The 24,443-nt window shown below is 43.2% G+C and overlaps 1 protein-coding gene across 3 annotated transcripts in view; it reads right to left on the bottom strand.

Moving 5' to 3' along the window:
• The window catches only part of BCAR3 (BCAR3 adaptor protein, NSP family member), a 235,242-nt gene that overhangs the window by 88,342 nt on the left and 122,457 nt on the right, over nucleotides 1-24,443 (bottom strand). For all 3 annotated transcript variants that reach the window (XM_055402228.2, XM_055402227.2, XM_055402226.2), the window contains exon 3: nucleotides 4,604-4,643. In XM_055402228.2, coding sequence (XP_055258203.1) covers nucleotides 4,604-4,643 — 40 coding nt within the window. The remainder of the gene's footprint in view (nucleotides 1-4,603; nucleotides 4,644-24,443) is intronic.

A 24,443-nucleotide genomic window follows, 5' to 3' on the forward strand; every position in this document is an offset into this window, starting at 1 on the left:
CCCCAACAGGGGACAAACTCCAGTTGCTTAGCCAGGGGCCCATCTATCTCCCGCCTCAGAAGTCATAGGGAGAAGGGGATAAGTCCAAGGTCACGCTGCTAATTAGACAAGAATGTGAGACAGGCTCCCCTCCCTGGAGATCTTAGGGGTTATGTAACTTGGAGTCTCCTATTGGAATGCTATCTGGGAAGGACAGCACACTGAACTGTTACCATGTATTCATATTTCAGTACAATTATTTTTATCAAATGTTCTAAACAGTTACCTGACACAGGTCTGAGAAACTAGACACAGAGTAAATATTGAAGGCAGTAAAAATATGGCAAAAAATAGACAGGGGCAGTATGCAGGGCTTCCCTGCTGGTTCAGATGGTAAAGAATCTGCCTGCAATAAAGGAGACCAGGGTTCGATCTCTGGGTCAGGAAGATCCCCTGGAGAAGGGAATGGCTGCCCACTCCAGTATTCTTTCCTGGAGAATTCCATGGATAGAGGAGCCTGGCAGGCTGCAATCCTTAGGGTCGCAAAGAGTTGGACATGACTGAGCGACTAACACTTTCACTTTTTCACTTTCAAACAGGTAAAGCAACCCAGAAGAGAAACACTGCTACACAGTTTTGCCTAGGGCCATTCCCTCTAAAAGCTATTTCCTCTGTTTAAAAAAAAAATTAGCTTTATCTAGGGTAAGGAATGCTAGGTACGCACAGGAAAATTTCAGAGCTTACACCACGAACCAAAGTCACTACCTTAAGAGCAGGAGGAAGGTGCAGCTGCATGGAGGTTTCTGTTTTTCAATCCACAAGAAGGGTGTTGTTCAGATACAGTGAAAGAGAATCAATTATATGTGATTACAGAAAAGTATCTCATTACTATACTTAACAGGTAAAATCAGACCTCGAAGATGATCATGTTTTAGGCTCCTGGCTTGGGGGGATTTGGCAAGGAGGAGGGGGATGGGGACACAAGGAAAAGGTAGAAAAAGAAAAAGCTCCCGTCTCTGGTGGTCAGAAAAGTAAAGAGACAGAAACAGAGGAGAGTAAAGATTCCAAAATTCCCGGGGGTTCTTTGGATCTACTCAAATTTTCTTATCACATCCCAATAGGGAATTCATCACTTAGGGTAACAAGGTGTCCTTGGGAGGCCCCAGCACGTCAGCCTGCTGAAGAAATGAAAGAACTACCAAACAGTTCGAGAGCTTCCCTGCCAAGCGCTCTTCTCTCCAGTCTTCTCACAGAGGTGCTCCTTGTAGCCTGGCAACTGCCCCCCAGGTCCCGTCATGCCTCCGTATTGATGTGTAACAACACCAGCGACGGGGAGTGTTGGGAGGACACAGAGTACAGACCGGACAGGACTGAACGGTGGACTCATTCTCCACCCAGCCCTCTCCTGCCACAACACAGCAGCCCCATCACCCCGTGAGTTATGGGGTCAGCCTCAGTGTCTCCTCTCCTCTAGACATGAGGAGGCAAGGGTGGTCCCAGACCTTTCTCTCTTAATCTGGGTACTGGAAAAACCAGGTGAAGATGGTTAGAAAGTCTCCCATGTTAAGGGAGACCTGGGACTGTGACTCCCAGCAGGATAAGAACGGCTGTCGGCTGGCCACCACTGGGTGCTTCTATTGCCGAGATGGACTCAGTCAGAGTTCTGCTCACTGCCCTCCCCCATTCTCAGATCACAACGAACTTCTAAAACTGCCTCTCAGAAAGGGCCCTATGTGATGCAACATACTTTACAGAGAATCTCTACTTTTCTCCACGCCAAGACACAGTATGTATACAAAGGGATGATAGGGAAGAAAGAGCTCAAAGTCAGGGGGCCAAACTGCATTCACCTTATCTACATCTCTCACCTCCCTCAATCCATCTTCAGCCACCCTCTAGGCACCAGCTGGCACCAATTTACGAGGCCTCTGAGGCATGGATTGGTCAGAAATGCTCGAGAGGGTGGCTAAGTTTGAGAAGCGCTAGGATGGGACTGCTGGCCCAAGACAACTGACTCATGGGTCCATTCAGACCTTGAGGCCCAAGGCCTCTATGAAAATGTTTTCAGAGTTTTAGTGCCCATGGAGATAAATGAAAATCCCTTATATTTGCTCATTAAGTCCCCAAGCCATATCTCCAAACCAAGGGCAAAATGAGAAAGAAAGAAAAAAACATGTGATGAAGGACACGTAAATGTCATCTCTAAAGTTCTGACCAGATTCAGACAAGGTTGATAGCAAAAAGCAAGCTTCAGAAAACCTCAGTGAATCCTAGAAAAGGGGATTCCTTGAGCCACCATCAGGAGCAGTTCTATCGCTGCCAGGGAAAGCAGGGGAGCCCAGCAGACAGGAGCACCAACAACCCCAACACCTCTTCTTACAGTCCCAATTTTTAATAGTATCTTTTAGTTACCTCTTGAAGTCTATACTCTGATTGAGTTGATGTTCACTGCTCTTTTAATTTGTAATTGAAGGATAATTGCTTTACAATATTGTGATGGTTTCTGTCATACATCAACATGAATCAGCCACAGGTATACATATGTTTCCTCCCCCTTGAGCCTCCCTCCTACCCCTCTAGGTTGTCACAGAGTCCAAGTTTGAGTTCCCTGAGTCATACAGCAAATTTCCACGGGCCATCTATTTTATATACAGTAGCCAATACCTCTTCTGAGTCAACACGACAACTCGCAATGACCAATTCACGAATGAGATGCAATAGCTTAGAAAATATTAATACTAAAATGAGTCCTTCCCAAAGTCTCTGCTTAGGTTTAGAATTCATCATTGGACTATCTTAAAGGCTGGGACTTTAGTAAAAGAGAAAAACTGAGCTGTGGAGTAGCGAAGAGGGAAGTGAGCACAGCCTGAATAAGCCGGCAGCAGGAGAGGGCCAGTTTCTGGGACCTGGAACAGAGTGAGTTCTAAAGGGCTGCTGTGATCAACACACTGCAGAATTCCAGGACACGCTTTTTTATGTTTTGATCAAGTCAGATCATAGAGTATGACAGTGTCCCCTAATTCCCTGCGATGCACAACCTGCACAAAAGCATATGTGATGCCCCCAGGAGGGATACACACACATCACTTATAAAGTTCTGACCAGATTCTGACTTGGTGGCTCCGTTGGTTTGGGATTACACATTTGCTGCAGTCAAGCTGCAACTCAGGCATAGCCGCGAGAGAAGAGCCAGGAAACATAATACCCACCTCCATTCCAACAAACTCTACTATGACTGCCTCAAGTGACCACATGGTTCTACTAGAGTCTTCTCCTCCAGTATAAGCTTTAAACCCTCCATCCTCTGGTCTAAAAGGAAGAAATGCCAAAACCCAGGGGCAGGCACAGTCACAGGCACACAGAAAAGCAAGAATAGGCTTAAATGCTCTAAAACCGGGAGGCTGACCTTTGAAAAATAAAGACGAAGTATGGCTCCGAGGGGGCAAGCACTTTAAGTCCTAACTCGTGCCATGATTTCTCCTATAAATGAATGATACATTTTGTCATGACAGATGAGGGTTCTCTTTTCTGTAGTAGGTGCCGGACATTACAGTTCTCAAAAATAAAATAAAACCAAACAAACATACACACCTGAAAACTGGGTGTGTGTGGCAGAAGCAGGAAGTGAAAGGCATTTTAAAACTTGTTTAGAAGTACTGAGTATTCAGACACATTGAATGTCAGTCCCACTGGAAAGTAAAAGAATTACACTGCTCATAGGTACAAACTAGCCACTGAACAAGAGGGTGGCTACTGAGATGGAGAGGATGGCTCAGAAAGGCTCCCGAGTGGCTCAGTGGTAAAGAATCCACCCGCCAATGCAGGAGACACAGGTTCGATCCCTGATCTGGGAAGATCCCACATGCTGCAGAGCAACTAAGCCCGTAACTATTGAGCCTGTGCTCTGGAGCCCAGGAGCAGCCACTATTGAACCTGGTGCCCCAGAGCCAGTGTTTTACAAGAGAAGCCACCACAATGAAAAGCCTGCACATCCCAAGTACAGAGTAGCCCCGACTCACTGCAATTAGAGAAAAGCCGGAGTGCAGCAAAGAAGACCCATCTCAGCCAAAAATAAATAAGTAAAATAAAGTCTCACAGACCCTTCAGTCCTCCACTGAAGACAAATACAAGTTCACAATTCCTCGTCTACCATTTCAAAATCCCCAAACTCTGAAAACTGAAAAATTTTAAATAACTCATTTGGCAGCACAACAAACCCTAGCTCATTTGGTGACAAAAACATAATGTGGTTTACACAAGATCATCTGTAGTCTATTCATCTCACTTTGTGTGAATATTCTTACATTACACTGCTGTAGTAATGAGTTTCATCATGGGATGGTGACTCTAGCCCCCTTTAGAGGTCAGATATCTGTACCATATTACCTTTCTAAAAAATTCCAAAATTTTAAAACACATCTGGTTCCCAGGGCTTCAGACAAGGGGGAAAGTTTATATATATAAAATAGGGTGGCATAAGAGCCCTGCAAAGATTACTAAAGGCCCAAGAGAGTCAAATTACATCCTGGAGGTTTCACTCTAACAAGTCAGAGGACAACACTGTTAGAAATGAAAAGCCTGTTGCCACAGGGGCCCTGCCACATGTTAAATCCTGGTTTCCTACCTTCACATATTCCAGAGTTGGGTCCAGAAGATGCTGATCCCTGAAAAGAGAAAATATAGACATGAGAACAATTGGGAACAATTCATTCTCACACTGGGTACAATGTATCTAACATTATTTCACCCTATTCATTTGTATTACCAAGATGAGTCCACCTCCCAGACAATATCCACAGCAAGGAAGTTAGAAAAGACCTGTGTTTTCCTATAAAATTCAAGCTCCAAATATTAGACTATTTATGGCGAGTAATTCTAGAGTCACTAAAGCATAAAAATCAGCCTAAAAGTCTGAGGTAAAGAGCTGTGAGGAGTAAGAGACACCAATAAAGCAGGGCCTTGCAGCACTTTGGACCAGGCGCTGTGTCACGCCCACTCCGACAGAAAACAGCAGCTCAGGTGGGGAGAACAGCTGCCCAAGGTCACCCACCACCCAGGTAGGTGAGTTTTGAACCCAGCTCTGCTTCCAAATCCCCTTTGTCTTTTGCTGTCGAGCGGAGTAACTCATTCTAATTTTCTTTGGTACCCCAGTGTTTCTTCTTTCCCCATCTAACGTCTGCTCAGATCTATTACAATACTGTTAGGATTAACCAGACAAGTAAACAGCAGCGGTGTCACCAAGGAGGCTGATTTATTACAGTGGAAGAGGATCTTAGGCAAAGGAAGGGAGGAGACACGTGAGAGTTGATGCTTCCAATACTGGCAGACTTATAGCAAGGTGCCCACCATAACACAGGATGTGAAAAGACAGTGCCTTTAGAGACTTAAGCTTCACAAAATCAACACATTCCCCTGAAGAGATGAGATCACTTTTTAAAGAACGGAGTGGCTCTGAAGCTGCTGGGGAGGTTGTCAGTATATCAACAGAAAGCACATGGCCCTCAGGAGGTGGGGGATCCCCACCCACAGGCAGCCGCCTCTGGAAGAATGAGCTCAAGCCCAGACCCTCAGGGGCTTGGACACCTGCCTCTTAGGAGAGACCCCCGGGAGACTGTAGCACTTCTCTCCTGAACAGGGGCAGCAGGACCCCTGCTGGGACACAAGGAGTGGCTCCCACAGCTCAGGGGCAGCCCATCTTGTTGTAAAATGGACCCCAACCTCAGAGCTGTTCCTGGACTGGTCTGTCCACTGAGGGCATGCACACAAAGGCAGGCTGGCTCCTCTAGGCTGTGCGAGCACATGAGCTTCTGAAATGAGTCCCTTTGTAAGGCCAAAGAATCCGAGAAGGGCTTAAACTCAGAGTCCCTGGTGCACTTCCATCAAAGAAGAGTATAAATCAGTCTTTCAGAGCCTTAAAACCAAGCATACTCTTTGCCACTAAGCTTGTGTTGGTTCATCAGGCATCTTTTCCCAAAGCGGCCGAGTCTGTCTGCTGTGCTGGGTCACCAGCTCTCCTTCTGCAGTCTGGACATCAAGTTGATGTTTTCAGGTTTTGTGACCATGAGACCACATGGAGCGGGACTATAAACTTTGTCAGAGGGCTTTGGCCAAGCTCCCTTTTAAGTTCTCAAACTCCTGGGTTTCTATAGGCATCCAGTCTCATGCTAATCATCTGGTCCAGTGGTCTGGCCCGGGGAGTGCAGAAAGATGTTACAGCCACTTGGATGCTGTTTCTCATCTTTTTCAAGTACCTATTTTTAGGTATGTTCTAAAACGTCCATTATATACACTCATACATGTGTGTCTTAATGCATGGATAACAATGTAGGTGTGTGCTGTTTATGGCAATGATTTGGTCCTGGGAATCTCTCCACACTAAATAATTGAGGACTCTGAAAAATTTTGTTCATGTGGGTTATATCTACCGATTACTGATATTAGAAATTAAACCTGAGAAATTTTCAAGGTGTCTGTTAATTCATACTTTAAAGGCAAATCCATTAAAATGTTTATATAAATAACATTTTTATGAAAAACATGTTTTTATAGCAAAAATTTAGTGACAATAGTGACACTGTCATATTTTTGCAGATCTTTTTAACATCTGGTTTACTAGAAGACAGGTGAATTCTCACATCTACTCCTGCATTCAAAATGTTGTGATATGTTTTGGTTGAAGAAAGAAAATATGTTTTTGGTATGAAGAAAATCCACCCTCATGAAGTTATGTAATTGAAAAGGGAGGGATACTTTAATAGGTTTTTCATATAATTATGGATGTTCTACTTTAAGAACATACCAAACCTTGACAAGTAATAGTTTCTTAAAGGTTAGCTGTGGACTCTGAAGTCATCTCTCTTACTCTTTTCCATCTGTCCTGCACTTTGAATGGATCTTTTGCCATGTCTGATTCTTTAACCACTATTCTGGAAAATATTGGTTCACTGAGTTATGCAGATCTGCCAAATTTTGACCCAATTCATTATAATGTAAAAAAAAATCACATTTGTTAAATTATCACTAATCTCATTAGAAGTTACTTCCTATAGAGAATTGTCAAGCTCATGGTGGATGATTCCATGAGTCTTCTAAAATTTTAATTTTTCACTGGAATTTTTTCATTGGCAACTAACAAGGTCAAATATTTTCCCTGAGCTTCATTTCACTCATTTTGGAGGAAACAGCTGCCAAATACCAAGATCATATAGTCATGATCTGTAATTTTAACTGTTTTTTAGGTGTTCAAAGGTCATTCTTTTAATACATTCTTTTTAGAATTTTGCCCAGGATCTGCTTTTCTCACCAGATTTACCTGTAAAAATCCTTTTCCTTTTACCTTTCGAAAGCTGAAATATTCCTCTCTTTCTTTTCTAGAGATGGACCTGAAAGCTGAGCTCCTTCTATCAGGACAGATCCCTCAAGCTCTATTGGGAAGGGGGTGTGGTAACCAACATGGATCAGGCTGGGCGCTGTGTCTGGGTGGTTCCTGAGGCAGCCCCAGCTACAGTCATTAGGGTCCCCATTCAGAGGTGGGGTCACCTCCAGGCAGGGTGGCCCTTGTGAGACAAGCTGGGACCTGGGACCCTTTACTGCAAATATTTGTACCCAGACAAATATCACCCAGAGCAACAGAATGCAAAGAAACCATAAGGAGCTAAAAATAACTGCATCCACCCATGGTTGGGGCAGGTCCTGAATAGCACGATACAAAAAGGCCAAAATTCAGCTGCCATTTCTGGGCTGCTGGGAGCAAAAGCAGCATACTGCGCATGCCCTCTGCACCCAACAGGACCAAGGGGGTTGGAAGATCATCTGCATCACCCTTCTAGCCCAACCCACCAAGCTTTCCTTCCCCTCACCCCATTTGAGGGACCAGCTCTCCCCCACCGGGGGCTGGCGAGCAAGGGCACCTGTTACTTGTTTTCACTCCCTCCTGTGGCATCTGACCTCTTATCAGTTTCTATTGATTAAAGAGTCCAAGGACCCAGCTCGGTAATGTACCTGCTCTCCCTACCACCCTGCTCTCCTGCCCAGTGGCTCCAGGACAGATGAGCCTGGGGTGTTCTCCCAAGCATCCCCCCCAGGCTTGCATGGACATGGACTCCAGTGTTCCCATTTGACCCTCCACCAACATTCAGAAAACAAAGATCATGGCATCTGGTCCCATCACTTCATGGGAAATAGATGGGGAAAGAGTGTCAGACTTTATTTTTTGGGGCTCCAAAATCACTGCAGATGCTGACTGCAGCCATGAAATTAAAAGAGCTTACTCCTTGAAAGGAAAGTTATGACCAACCTAGATAGTATATTAAAAAGCAGAGACATTACTTTGCCAACAAAGGTCCATCTAGTCAAGGCTATGGTTTTTCCAGTGGTCATGTATGGATATGAGAGTTGGACTGTGAAGAAAGCTGAGCACCGAAGAATTGATGCTTTTGAACTGTGGTGCTGGAGAAGACTCTTCAGAGTCCCTTGAACTGCAAGGAGATCCAACCAGTCCATTCTAAAGGAGATCAGTCCTGGGTGTTCATTGGAAGGACTGATGCTAAAGCTGAAACTCCAATACTTTGGCCACCTCATGTGATGAGTTGACTCACTGGAAAAGACTCTGATGCTGGGAAGGATTGGGGGCAGGAGGAGGAGGGGATGACAGAGAATGAGATGGCTGGATGGCATCACCGACTCGATGGACATGAGTTAGAGTGAACTCTGGGAGTTGGTGATGGACAGGGAGGCCTGGCGTGCTGTGATTCATGGGGTCACAAAGAGTCGGACACGACTGAGCGACTGAACTGAACTGAACTGAACCACACACACTTCTCTTGGCAGAAGAGAAGGAAACAGGAGGTGCTGGTTAGAGATAAAAACTGAAGTCTCCTCCTGACCCCATCCCCAAGTGAACCCTGCTAAGAGAGCTCTGTTCATTCTGTAAGCAGAACAGTGCGTGAGTGCTAAGTCGCTTCAGTCGTGTCCGACTCTTTACAACCCTATGGACTGCAGACCGCCAGGCTCCTCTGTCCATGGGGATTCTCCTGGCAAGAATACTGGAGTGCATTGCCGTTTCCTTCTCCAAGGGATCTTCCCAACCCAGGGATCAAACCCGTGTCTGCTGTGGTTCCTGCATTGCAGGCAGATTGCATTCTTCTGCTCACCCTTTTCAGAGAGCAAGGGAGGGAAGACAAAGAAAGTATGTTATAAATCCAAAAGCCTTAAAAAGCATTGCCGTGAACCAAATTAAAAGTATATTGGGTTGGCCAAAAGGTTCGTCAGGGTTTTCTGTACCATCTTACAGAAAAACTCAAGTAAACTTTTTAGCCAACCCAAATATTTTAATGTAGAAGTGCTGTGTCTCCTTTCTCAGCCAGCCTAACCCTAACTCTAATCCATGTAACCACAAAGAAGACATAAGCTGGAAAATAGCAGTCAGCCTTGTAGCCCCAGCCTCTAATTTGAAATAGAATATCCAATTATTCATATAAGACTGTGCAGCAAACACTCCTTAAACCACATCTTTATTCTCTCCAACAGAGTTCACTAGAAAACAAACAGAGAAACTTGGCAATATAAATGAAAAGCTTTTTTAATCTTTTTTTTTTTTTTGCTTATGCCAGTTATGAATCCCCACCCATGTGAATCCATGATGCTGTGTGCATCTCTACCCCTGAGAGTCTGGTGGGCACCATGCACCCTCTGTCAGGCAGGCTGCCATGCAGAGCACCATCCGCAGACCGCAGGAAAATAGCAGGATGAAATCGGACTCTCCTGTTATTCTGTTCTTAAGTTTATTAAGTTTTAAATAACATCACTGTGTTTACTCTGGTTAAATCATTCTTTCCAGTGTCCCACTTTCTCAAGTTCATACTGAGGATGTCTTGCTGGGAGTCCCAGAAATGTTACACATATTTACTATTTTAGTTTGTTTCTCATCAGTAACCAGGTTAATAATTTCCTCTCTCTTAAAGGGACACTTGAGCTAGAAGTGTTTGCTATTTTGAGTTAAGAGGTTCTCCGCCTTGAATACACAAACAGAATTTCACTGACATAGATCTTTTCTGAGCAGTTCAAATGAAGATGGAGATGGAAGTGCCCTGTGTCTGTCTTAAATGAGAATGTTTTAAGTGAATGGATGTTTACTTAAATATTATAGGCTAAATTAACGGCTAACAGTGATGTCACACAAATGTTTGTTTGGATATAACATAAAAAGGAAATGCCTGTGATAACATGATTATTTCATACAATGGAGGGATGTGAGAAACTAGATCCAGCTATTTCAGATTGGGGCTCCCCTTAAACTCCACGCACACAGGTGGTGGTTTAGTCACTCAGTCGTGTCCGACTCTTTGTGACCCCATGGGCTGTAGTCCATCAGGCTCCTCTGTCCGTGGGATTTTCCAGGCAAGAATACTGGAGTGGGTTGCCATTCCCTTCTCCAGACTAACTTCTAGACCCAGGGAATCGAACCTGGTACTCCTGCACTGCAGGCAGATTCTTTACCAACTGAGCCACCAGAGTCCTCCATGAACGCTACTGATGTGCAGAATTTGCACTATTCCTCTGGCGCTTCCATGCATGTTTATTGTAATGGTATTTATATAATGGTATCTCCCTCTACAAGGTGAGCAATCCAAGAGAAATGATGTGCTCAATTCACACTCAGTTTCCCCCCCCAGTTCTTGAATTTATCCCAAAACATTAGCAAGCAACTGCAGTAGGCCAGACAACAGAAATACAAGAAGCAAAGACACAGGTGCTGCTTTTACAGAGAGGCTGCGGGCAAGTGGGAAAACAGATCAACCGACTCAGCACAATTCAAGTTAGAGAGAGAGAGTCAGTGGGAGGGAAGCTCCACGGAGAGGCCTTGAGGCAACATCTGAGTTAAGGTTTGAGGGCTGAGTAGGGACTTGTCCCAGTGAAGAAGCTGTGGGGCAGGTGGTATGAGAAATCCTCAGGCAAAGAGAGTAGCATGTGATAATACAGTACACACGGGGGACCACAGCACTGAGGAGCTGACTTTCTGTTAGCCCTGGCCACCATCCTCTCTCACCCGGACTCTGCAATACAATCCCCAGTTCTGCTCCATCTCTACAACCTCCACACAGCAGCCAGCATGATCCTTACTCAGATCACTGCCCTGCTCCAAATCCTCTACTAGCTCCCATCCTGTCAGAACAAAACCTCGAGGTCCCCACTGTGGCCTTTGAGGCCCTGGATGGCATGAACTCAGCCAGCTCTCCAACCCGTGTTAGGCAGAATTTCAAAGATGCCCCTTTCCTGAGATTCCTGTCCCTCGATGAGTTAGTCAAACACTAATCCAGGTATTGCTGTGAAGGGATTCTGCAGATGTTAATAATGTCACAAGTCAGCTGACATGGGGAATTTGACATGAGAGGGTCTATGACAAGACAGAACCCACAGGAGGTGAGAGCTGCTCCTGGCAGATAGCCAGAGCCCACAGTCCTACAACCACAAGGAACTGAATTCTGCCAACAACCTGAATGAGTGTGGAAGCAGAATCCCTACCCCAGAACCTCAGGTGAGAGTGCAGTCACTGGTATCGTGAGTGAGGCCCCGAGCTGAGAACCCAGCCGAGCCGCATGGGACTTCTGCCCTACAGAATCTGTGAGGTAACAGATGAGTGTTAGGTCACCGAGTCTGTGGTAACTTGTTACTCAGCAGAAGAACACTGACACGCTTGTTGCCTATTCCATCCAAGCCCTATTGACTTTTCTTTCTGTTGTGCAAACACATCAAGTCAGCTCCTGCTGCTGTGGCTTGGCATTCACTGCTCCTTTGCCTGGAATAGTCTCCCTATATATACTTGAAGGGGCTTCCTAGGTGGCAGTAGTGGTAAAGAATCCACCTACCAATGCAGGAGACCTAAGAGATGAGGGTTCGATCCCTGGGTGGGGAAGATCCCCTGGAGAAGGACATGGCAACCTACTCTACATGGCAACCAGTATTCTTGCCTGGAGAAACCCATGGACAGAGGAGCCTGCTGGGCTACATTCCATAGGGTCGCAGAGTCAAATACAAATGAAGCAACTTAGCACGTGTATACTTGAAAGCTCACTGAGGCCCACATCACTCAGATGTCTCTCAAACATCATTTCCTTAACCAGCCTATCTAAATGAACACCACCACCACACTCTATCCCCTTATCTGGCTTCATTTTTTCCCATATAATGTGATAATTTATGATATCTTTATTTGCTCATGGTCTGTCTATTCCCTCGAATATAATCCTGCAAGAGTGGGGCTTTCTCTGCTTTGTTCCCCTGGGTGTCCCCAGTGCTCAGGACACAGCAGTTGCCCAGAAACCAGTTGCTGAATTAAGGAGTAAAAGAACTACCAAGGGAAGCAGGGGGTTGGGGGAGGTAACAGGTCTGGTGAGGGGTTGGGAGATCAGGATGAAGAAGAGGCAGAGCCAGACTATCAGGGGCTTGGATGCCGTGTAAACACATTTACACTTTATCTTGAAAGCAGTGGGATTCGTTGAAGGCTCTCATGCTGGAGAATAACCAGAGATTTGTGTTTCAGAAAAATCTCCCCGCAACAGTGTGGAAAATAGATTAGTGTGGTCCAAATGGAGCCAGAAGACTAAAGGGAAGGATACTTTGTGGTCTGGGTAAGAGATGAGTAGGTCTGGGTTAGAGTGACAGGCGGAGTGTGAGGGAGACTTTTAGAAGGGAGAATAGATAGACCTTGGTAAATGGCAGGATGTAGTGGGGGAAAGGAAAGACAGAGGTAAGGACACTCACTGAATTCTCTCTAAGGGAACCAGGTAGATGGTGCCTAGCGCTTGGTAGGGACTCAATATATTTGCTAACAATGAATTAGCAAACACCTTTGCAGGTGGCGCAGTGGTAAAGATTCTGCCTGCCAATGCAGGAGACATAAAAGATGTGGGTTCTATGCCTGGGTCAGGAAGATTCCCTGGAGGAGGAAAAGGCAACCCACACCAGTATTCTTGGCATGTACAGTGGTGACTGGCGGGCTACAGTCCACGGGGTTGCAAAGAGTCAGACATGACTGAGCACACATGCATGTTTGCCTCAAGCACTACACTGTACTGACTACCAGGATCTGAATTAGTAGGACTTTATCCCTTTACCACCCATTTTCCATGGTTAGTCGTGCACACATGATTGCTGCCATTTAGCTACTGAATATCCCAAATAAGCTCTCCTTGCATCTCAATAGATAGTTATTTTCCGGAGTCTTTCACATCCCTCAAACTATGAACACAGAAATCCTTCCCTTAGAGTGTAACAAAATATAATATTTAAGTAATCCCTTCACACCAGCAAAAATAGTTAACTCATGAAGGAAAACCAGGGAACAATAAAACACAGGAGCTGTGCAGAAGCTAGATAAGAATGCCCAATTTTACATAACACTTCGGTCTCCTCCATCACCCCACCTCAGCTGCCACTGCTTGTGTATGTCCTTTCCGCAGGACTGTAAGCTCTGTGAGGTCAGAGGCTACTTCTGTCTTTTACTCATCAATGTATACTAAGCACATACCAAAGTATTTGTCACATAGTAGCCAATTAATAAATAAACAAGGGCAAGGACAAATGAACATATAATGCACAATTAACCACCTTCTATCTATATAATCCAAATAAAGGCTCAGAAAAATAGAAAGTTCCACCCTGGGACCTTCATTTGCTTAACCTGGCAGACCAGGTAGTCTCAAATCTAAATGATAATCATATTACAAATGTATTTTCAAATATATTGTTGAAGTCACAAGAAAGGGAAAGTCTCAGGAAACACAGACATATATATAAGATAGATACAAAAAGAGAACAAATTAAGAGCACAAAATGTGAACAGCAACAAAAGATAAGGAGGAAAGCAGGGAGGCTAAGCCCCGGGAGTCCGCAAGACTGAGCAACTGACTCTGAAGTTAGTTCCCTGCATAATGCTAGAACAATCAGACCAGGGCTACATCACCCACTAAAGAAGGAATGTGCTAAACACAACACAACACAAAAACATGCTCTAGCCAAGGAAACCAAGGAGAGCTACTATCTCCCCCACAGATTCTGATGGAAAAAACAGCAGTAATAAGAGTCTCCCCTAAGAATGTGTAAACCACAAGTCATCCTTTGGGATGCAAATTTATATGACCTGCTTTCATAAAGAATCCAAAACTGAGAAAAATATTAAAGTGTCTGGGTTAGTGACACCATTAATTAGTCAGGGAACAATGTAAAAGTGCTTTCTGGAGGAAAACTTCATCAACAGAAAGCTACACAGGATATCCACAAGTTTGGTTAAATATAAACTCCCTTTTAGAAATAATTACATACACCAGAAAACAAGCCCCAATGACAATTTCCAAAATTAGCAGAAATGACAACAGATTGAGATCCCTAAAGAATTCAGATATTGGAATTTCAGAGGTAAGCTATAACATAATGATGCATGATAATTTTTTATAAAGATGGAATAAAAAATGTGACTTAAGAATAAGCAGGCAGAAACAAAAATAATCTAACATCTAGAAATTAATAATTGATCACAACATCTAGCTATAAATAAAATCTTATAAATAAGCCAGACATTACTAGAGAAAATATTTATGAATTAAAATAAATAAATAAATTATACAAAACACAGCAGAGAAAGAGTCACGGAAATATAAAAGAGACACAGAAGGTAGAATGAAAAGGTTTACTTATATTTAACCAGAACTCTAGAAAGAGAGAACAGAGAAAGGTAAAAAGCAACAGTCAAATAATGATGGGAAAACTTCAGAGTTAATGAAAAATACTGATTATCAGATTCAGGCATCCCATGAGTCCTAAGCAGTATAAAACAAAAATAAACACATTTTAAGGAAGTTACAGACTACCAAAAAAAAAAAAAGAGAGAAGATCTTAAAAGCAGCAGAAGAGCAAAGAAACGTTGCCCTGACAGCAACGACAATTAGACTGACAGGAGATTTTCATCAGCCAAAAGGGAAAGCGGGGAGCACAAAATCCCTTGCCCAGAAAACTACTGAGAACAAGGGTGAATAAAGACAATCAGAGACAACAGAAGTAGAGAATACCCTTCAGGAAGCAGGAAAAGGACGCCAGAAGGAAAGCTTTGGATCAAAGACCCAAGGATGCACAAAGAAACTGGTAAATATATCAGTTCAGTTCAGTTCAGTCGCTCAGTCGTGTCCGACTCTCCGCGACCCCATGAATCACAGCACGCCAGGCCTCCCTGTCCATCACCAACTCCCGGAGTACACTCAAACTCATGTCCACAGAGTCGGTGATGCCATCCAGCCATCTCATTCTCCGTCGTCCCCTTCTCCTCCCGCCCCCAACCTTTCCCAGCATCAGAGTCTTTTCCAGTGAGTCAACTCGTCGCATGAGGTGGCCAAAGTATTGCAGTTTCAGCTTTAGCATCAGTCCCTCCAATGAACATCCAGGATTGATCTCCTCTAGAATGGACTGGTTGGATCTCCTTGCAGTATAAGGGACTCTCAAGAGTCTTCTCCAACACCACAGTTCAAAAGCATCGATTCTTCGGCGATCAGCTTTCTTCACAGTCCAACTCTCACATCCATACATGACCACGGGAAAAACCATTGCCTTGACTAGACGGACCTTTGTTGGCAAAGTAATGTCTCTGCTTTTTAATATACTATCAAGGTTGGTCATAACTTTCATTCCAAGGAGCAAGCGTCTTTTAATTTCATGGCTGCAATCAGCATCTGCAGTGATTCTGGAGCCCAAAAAAAATAAAGTCTGACACTGTTTCCACTGTTTTTCCATCTATTTCCCATGAAGTGATGGGACCAGATGCCATGATCTTTGTTTTCTGAATGTTGAGTTTCAAGCCAACCTTTTCATTCTCCTCTTTCACTTTCATCAAGAGGCTTTTGAGTTCCTCTTCACTTTCTGCCATAAGGGTAGTGTCATCTGCATATCTGAGGTTATTGATATTTCTCCCAGCAATCTTGATTCCAGCTTGTGCTTCTTCCAGCCCAGCGTTCCTCATGATGTACTCTGCATATAAGTTAAATAAGCAAGGTGACAATATACAACCTTGACGTACACCTTTTCCTATTTGGAACCAGTCTGTTGTTCCATGTCCAGTTCTAACTGTTGCTTCCTGACCTGCATACAGGTTTCTCAAGAGGCAGGTCAGGTGGTCTGGGATTCCCATCTCTTTCAGAATTTTCCACTGTTTGTTGTGATCCACACAGTCAAAGGCTTTGGCATAGTCAATGAAGCAGAAATAGATGTTTTTCTGAAACTCTCTTGCTTTCTCCATGATCCAGCGGATGTTGGCAATTTGATCTCTGGATAGGCAACTCTAAAACAGCACTGATGGTGAAAACAAGACAATGTCTAATCCGTGGAGTTAAAAAACAATCGAACAATCAAGTGTTGGTAAGAACGTGGAGAAACTGGAATCCTTGCGCACTGTTGCTGGGAATGTAAAACGGTACAGCTGCCGTGGAAAATGAATGGTATGCTGGTTCTTCAAAAAGTAAAAGTAGAATTCCCATACAATCCAGCAATTTATCTTCTGAATATGTATCCCCAAAATTGAAAGCAAGGATTTTGAAGAGATATTTGTGCACATTTATAGCAGTATTATTCACAGAAGCCGAAAGGTGGAAGTAACCCAACTGTCCATCAACAGATGAATGGATAAACAAAATGTGCTACATACACAATGTGATCTATACCACGAAATATCATTTGGCCTCAAAAAGGAAGAAAATCCTGACATATGCTAGAATACAGAAGAACCTTAAGGACAATTCGGTAGGTGAAATAAGCCAGTCACAAAAGACAAATGCCCATAAGGATGTCACTTATATGAGGTACCCAGAGTAGTCAAAATCAGAGTCAGAAAGTAGAATTGTGGTGACCAGGGGTGGGGGGTGTGTGTGCGGGGGGCAGGGAACGGGGAGTTGTTGTTTAATAGCTGCAGATTTTCAGCTTTGCAAGCTGAAGAGAATTCTGGAGACTGGTTGTACAACAATGTGAATGTACTTAACATTACTGAACCATGCACTTAAAAATGGTTAAGAAGGTAAATTTTATGGTATGTGTAACTAATTACAATTTTAAAAGACAAACTAAAACACAGGGCAACACTGACATAGGAGCCAAGTGGAAGGTGCCCGAAGCGCATGTTCTAAATCCTGCACTGCTCGGGAAGAAGGAAAGGTATTGTTTTACTCTATTATGTTGTATAAAGTCATTTAAAGGTATTTTTAAACTAACCATTGAATGAATAGGAATAGAGGGTTTTTTTTAAAGCAATTCAAAATAAGGCAGTTAAAAAAATGACCATAGGTTAGAAAAATGTACGAACAGTACAGACACACAGAATAAGAGGTAGCTATAAACCCAAACGTATCACCAAACATGGTAACTGTTAACCAGATTAAACTCAAGACAGATTTACACACTGTAGGATACAGCATATTCAGGATACAATCCAAGTGGTTATTTTGGAGGAAACTAGAGTCTTAAATCGGAGAAGGCAATGGCAAGCCACTCCAGTACTCTTGCCTAGAAAATCCCATGGATGGAGGAGCCTGGTAGGCTGCAGTCCGTGGGGTCGCTAAGGGTTGGACACGACCGAGCGACTTCACTTTCACTTTTCACTTTCACACATTGGAGAAGGAAATGGCAACCCACTCCAGTGTTCTTGCCTGGAGAATCCCAGGCATGGGGGAGCCTGGTGGGCTTCCATCTATGGGGTCACACAGAGTCGGACACAACTGAAGTGACTTAGCAGCAGCAGCAGCAGCAGAGCCTTAAATGCTCACCTTTAGAGAAGACTGAAATTAACTGTTTCCAGCTTAAAAGAGCAGAACGAACATTTTAAAAATAGATTAAAGATTTTTAAAATGCAGAAATTAAAAAACAAAAAATGATACAGTAAGGGAGCAACAAACGAAGCCTGGTTCTTCAGGAGCCTAATAAAATAAACCTCTGACAGATATACTCTGGGGCGGGGGATGAGAGAAGGCACAAAACAGCTGAGAAATAAAGTGGGGGTATAATCAGAGATCCCTGGGTCAGGAAGATCCCTTGGAGGAGGAAATGGCAACTCCCTCCAGTATTCTTGCCGGAAAAATCAGAGGAGGAACCTGGCGGACTACAGGCCTTGTGGTCACAAAGAGTTGGACATGACTGAGGGACGAGCACACACAGCACATAATCACAGATACAAGAGAGCACAGTAAGAGAATACTATGAACATCTTTACACCAATAAATTTGAAAGCTTAGGAAAAAAACAAGTTCCTGGAAAAATAATACTAAACAGACTCAAACAGAAAACCTGAAGAGTCCTATTTATAACGATTAAAAAATTGAGTCAGTTGTTCAACAGCTACAGATCTAGATGGTTTTTCTAACCAGGAAGTTCTGCCAAACTTTGGAATTTATTACTATGAAGATTATATAAGTTCCTCAAGAAATTTGAAAAAGAGGATATTATAATTTTGGTACTAAAGGACACCAGGTTAATAAAAGAAAGAAAAAGTATAGGTTAATCTCACACATGAAGAGATAAAAAAAAAATCCTAAAACAAAATATTGACAAACCTAAGAATCCAAGAATGTATAAAAATACATCATAATCAAACTGGGTTGACTCCTGGAATACAGGGTCAGTTTAACTTGAGAAAATCTATTCACCACATTAACAGATTAAAGGAAAAATCATTTGGGGCTTCTAATTAATGGGGGGAAGAAGAGGATTTAAAAAAATACCACGAACTTTTCATGATCTCAGCAAGGAAAAAGCTAACTCATCACAAACTAGAAATAAAAAAGGACAAACATATCTGGTAAAAACCTCATTCTTAATGGTGAAGTATTAGAATCATTACTAAAACCAATCAACCGATCAGAAACAAGGATATCCCCTATTACTGCTTTGATACACTGTCCTGGAGGTCCTAGTCAGTGCATTTAAATAAGCAAAAGAAATATAAAGTATAAGAATTGGAAAAGGCAGAATAAAACCGTCTTGATTCACAAATGATGACTGTAGAACACACAAAGAGTCTACACAAAGCTGCTAAGTAAAGCACGGTTCCCAGATATGAAGGCACTGTGCAAAAATCATCAACTTAAAACTTACTGAGGTGAGGGACTAGAAGGTTTATACATCTGAACTGAGTTCTAGCTTGTGGGTATCCGTTTACCACAAATGACCTCATTCCTAGAGCATTTAACTGAAATGCAATACAAAAAGACTTAAGACGAGTGTGACCAATAGGCTTCTTCACATGTAGTAGTGGTGCCAAAGAGCACCGACCCTGCAGCCTAGGGGACTACTGGTTTACCATCCTTAACCAACCCATGCACGAGGGCACATCAACAATCAGGAAAGGTGACCCCAATAACTGGGAGGAAGTTTGCCCTTTGCTGGCAACCTCAGCCTACATGCATGTGGACACGGCCTTGGAACTTAGAGCCCTCAGTTACTCTGTCCTCCAGTATGAAGTTCTATCAACATCTCAACACCTTGGGGAGCTGTGGGGGTAGAGGTGTGGGGGGAGGAAGAGATAGCAAGAGGCTTTGAATCTATTAAGATTTTGCTTCCATTGGCCGATATCCTGACTAAACCCATGTTCTTTCAGGTAAGACTAACATGTGGGAGAGTATAGCATTCTCATCTTATATTTTATTAGATGCCATCCATGAAGGCCTTGTCCATCTCACCAGCCTCATTTCCTCACCATGCTCCTTATGCTCCAACAAATCCAAACTATTTGGAGTTCCCTGAACCAAGAAGTCTAGAGAGTCCCCATCGTATTTCTATTCATTTCCATCTTCTCTGACCACTCTTTCCCCTTCCTCCCTCCCCACCACCAACTCACAGAATTAATAACATCTCATCGGCACCTATTTCCTATGCATTATAAAACATATAAAGGAGTACACATATTATATTGGGTTATAATTATCTTATAATATAAAACTTTACTATAACAAATAATAATTCAATACAATATGTACATGCCTGTTTATTTCCCTTACTGGACTATGATCTCACTGAGAATAGGGACCATATTTTATTTTATTCACCTCCGTAGCCTCAGAGTACAGCTGCTCAATCAATGCTGGTTTGAATGAATGAGTATAAGCGCGTGTGCGTGTGTGCGCGTCTGTGTGTGTGTGTGTGTTCTCTCCACTATGCAGAAAATCTAAACTCTAACCCTTCCCACCACACTCCATGGGTTCATCAAGGGAAGAATAACATTGGCGAGAGAGAGGGAAAATGAGAGAAATGTTGTTCTTGGACTGACGGGCCTCCTCATGAAGGAGATGATACAGCCACAGGCCTGTGACTGAGCGGTGATGACCAAAGAGAGAACTCCCTTAGCAGCTGAAGGTCACTGCTGTCAGGCCAGCGCCTAGCTCCCCAGCCCCTCTGAGACTAGATATTTTCAAAGTGGTCTTGAGACACTGGCTGCCTCAGCTGCAAATGAATCTCTCTGGACACGTTTGAAATGCCAGAGAGGAGGTTAACCAGGGAGATAACCAAGAGGACTAAGAGTGGACCACAAGGTCATTTCCAGCTGTTTATGGGAAAATGAAGAACTAGACGCTTAAAACAGTACTGGCCTGGTGAGTGGAGAAATGACATCACTTGGAAAAACACGAGCTAGTGTGTAGTTAGATGGACAGTTTCGCTACTGATACTGGGAATCACATTAAAATTGCAATAAAGAGGTACTGTATCCTAATTAAATTTAAAAGCACAGCAAAGGAAACTATACACCAGATGAAAAAAAGTGACCCTTGGAATGGGAGAAAATAATTACAAATGAAGCAACAGACAAATGATTAACCTCCAAAATATACAAGCAGCTCATGCAGCTCAATATCAGAAAAACAAACAACCCAATCAAAAAATGGGCAGAAGGCCCAAGTAGACATTTCTCCAAAGAAGACATACAGATGGCCAATAAACACAGGAATATATGATCAACATTGCTCATTATTAGAGAAATGTAAGGCAAAACTACAAGGAAGTACCATCTCATACTGGTCAGAATGGCCATCAGCAAAAAACCTGCAAACAATAAATGCTAGAGAGGATGTGGAGAAAAGGAACCTTATTGCACAGGTGGTGGGAATGTAAACTGATACAGTCAGTATGGAGAACAGTACAGAGATTTCTTTAAAAACTAGGAATAAAACTACCATTAGTACATACTCAGCCATGTCCAACTCTTTGTGACTCCATAGACTGTAGCCCACCAGGCTCCTCCTCAAGACTGTATGGACTGTAGCCTACCAAGGCTCCTCTATCCATGGGATTTCCCAGGCAAGAATACTGGAGTGGGTTGCCATTCCCTTCTCCAGGGGATTTTCCCAATGCAGGGATCGAACCCTCATCTCCTGTATTAGCAGGCAGATTCTTTACCACTGAGCCACCTGGGAAGCCCCATGAAAAACAGATAGCTAGTGGAAATTTGCTGTATGACATAGTGAGGTCAACCTGGTGCCCTGTGACAACCTAGAGGGGTAGGAGGGAGGTTCAAGGGCTGATTCATGTTGTTGTATGGCAGAAACCAAAACAACACTGTAATTATCTTCCAATTAAAAATAAAAATAAATTTAAAAAATTTAAAAAAAAATTTTTTTAAGTTACTTTCTCATGCTACGCAGGGGCATATTATATGCACTGTCTTTGCTAATTAAAAGAAGGATGTAATCTGTTAACATTGTAAGTCAATTATACTTAAATCTTTAAAAAAAAGAAGCCAAAGGGAAAAAGAAAAATCACCCATAAAAGCTAATTATGAAATTAATTATAAAATATGTATATGATTGTGTTTTACAAAGGGATATAGCTTTAAAAACAGAGAACTATAACACTCCTAGATGTGCATTTCAGACAATGTATTTTGTTTCATCCCTTTGCAAAATAAATATGAGATTTACTCTCCCACATCTCAAGACACACTTCTTGATTTCATTTGTTAAAGCTGGCTCACCAGTAGTTGACAGGATTAAGGTTGGTGCTTATTTTATATTCTCCTCCCAGGGTTAACCCATGACATGAGGAGTTCCTTTTCACTCATACAAAGAACCTTAGGGGTACGCCTTGATGATTAAACGGCTCTGCTTCAGAGTAGAAGTGTGATCTAGACAGACGCTCACTGCTCTGTAGTGGAGGAAGTCATCTTCTATTTCTGCTGTTTAGAGAAAACAATTCACCAGATGGGAGCTAGGCAGCCAAGTGTAACCACTTCCCTTGGTCCAGTTATTAAACTTCAATTAATGCTCCTAAAATCACATTAGCATCTTTGACAACCATAGAACACTGCTGACTCATTCTAGGGTTGCAATTACCTGAATCCTGGAATATTTTTTCACATGTGGCTATTAAGCCAAACGCTATACATTTATTTTGTTTTTTGGACTTAGTAAAAGTCTTTGTCTCTCCTGAGTCCTTCTAGTTGGGCTTCCCCGATGGCTCACCAGTCTAAAGGGTCGCAAAGAGTTGGACACGACTGAGTGACTATGCGCGCGCGCACACACACACACACTCCTTCTAGTTAGGTTTGGTTTGGATCTTACTTCTACCTCTTTCACACACACACACACACACACACACACACACTCCTTCTAGTTGGTTTGGATCTTACTTCTACCTCTTTCACACACACACACACACACACACACACACACACACACACACACACTCCTTCTAGTTGGTTTGGATCTTACTTCTACCTCTTTCACACACACACACACACACACACACACACACACTCCTTCTAGTTGGTTTGGATCTTACTTCTACCTCTTTCACACACACACACACACACACACACACACACACACACACACACTCCTTCTAGTTGGTTTGGATCTTACTTCTACCTCTTTCACACACACACACACACACACACACACACACACACACACTCCTTCTAGTTGGTTTGGATCTTACTTCTACCTCTTTCACACACACACACACACACACACACACACACACACACACACTCCTTCTAGTTAGGTTTGGTCTGTTTCAAAATTCCAAGATCTTTTTTGGATCTTACTTCTACCTCTTTGACATATTAGTTATTCCCCCAATATTCATAACATCCACCAACATGATGTTTATGTCAGTATCACTGTCTAAAAGATATTTTAAAGTTGGCTAGAAATGGGCTAAGGACACAGCCTAGAGTGTGTTACCTGTACCATCATCTGGCCTGCAATCACTTTCATCCTAAGGATATCACTGATGACTGACATCTGAATATACACCTTCTCAACAGTCCTCTAATCTACCAACAAAGTAACCCCAGGAAGGAAAGTGAAACTAGTCTGACCTGCTTTTTGGCAAAGCCCTGCTAATTACTACTGGTAGTTGCTTCCTTCCCCAAGTATTCGAAAATCATTGTTCTAATAATCCTTTTTAGGATATTTCCTGAGATGGATGTCAATCTTACCATTTTACAGATTAATTTGATCTCCCTAGTTCCGTTTTGGAAATTAAAATCCTTATCTGTCTTCACCCCTCCTGTCACGCCTGGTGATGCCAGCATTTCCCCAATGCTGTGCACTGGTCTGGTGGTCTCAGCCTTTCCTCTCGGGCCTTGGGGCTTCAGCTTATTTGGTGGCATTAGAGCCTCTTGTCATGGCCTCATCCACTATCCTCCTTCACTTCTATCCTACCCTTTCCAATCAGAGAAGTCATTTCCTCGACCAAAAAAAGAAAAAAACGCAAGCTGAACAGAAGCTCAGCAGTTTGGTTTCTCTCACATCCCCCTCTATTTGGTTTTATTATTCCAAACATAATTTCTGAAAGCCCTTTTTGTTACCCATAGCATTCCTTACAATCCTCTGCTCACTTTGCACTTGAGTTCTTTCCACAGTCCAGTCACCCTCTGAAACGGGCCTCGGCTGCATGACCCGACCCTTCCTAATTCTGGGTCCAAGCCCAGAACAGCCCAGAGCAAGTGGTGGCACAGTGAAGGCAGGCTCTGAGGGAAGGTTACCTAGAAAGCACAACCTGCAATCACCTGGTCAAGGAGAAAAAGTAACATGATACCTGGAAAGATGTTAGAGTCAGAGGTCACGAAAAGTAGAATTGCTTATTGAGCTAGTGGAGTGACATGCAGGGCAAAAGTGTGGATGGAAAGGCAGGTCAGCAGCAAAGCGAGAGAACAGGTGCAGGTGAGCTCAGATGGTTCAAAAAACCTGCATCCCCTTCTCCTAGGGCCATGAGCTCCTCAACTGGACAAAAGCCCTGGCCTGTCTTTGAATCTCCAGCACACAAATACTCAGTGTACTCGCGAATGAATTTATCAGATCAGCCCTGGCTCATCATGCTACAGTCGGGGGATCCTGTACATGGGTCAGTCCAGGCTGGAGACAGTCCTTGCTACACATCCTTAAACACGAGTGCTCGCTGGATGGTCACAACATACCTGTTCCTCCTTCAAACTCTGGTCA

The sequence above is a fragment of the Moschus berezovskii genome, chromosome 4 (assembly GCF_049115385.1).
Source record: "Moschus berezovskii isolate FMDL1 chromosome 4, NW_MosBer_1.0, whole genome shotgun sequence".
Lineage (NCBI taxonomy): Eukaryota > Metazoa > Chordata > Mammalia > Artiodactyla > Moschidae > Moschus > Moschus berezovskii.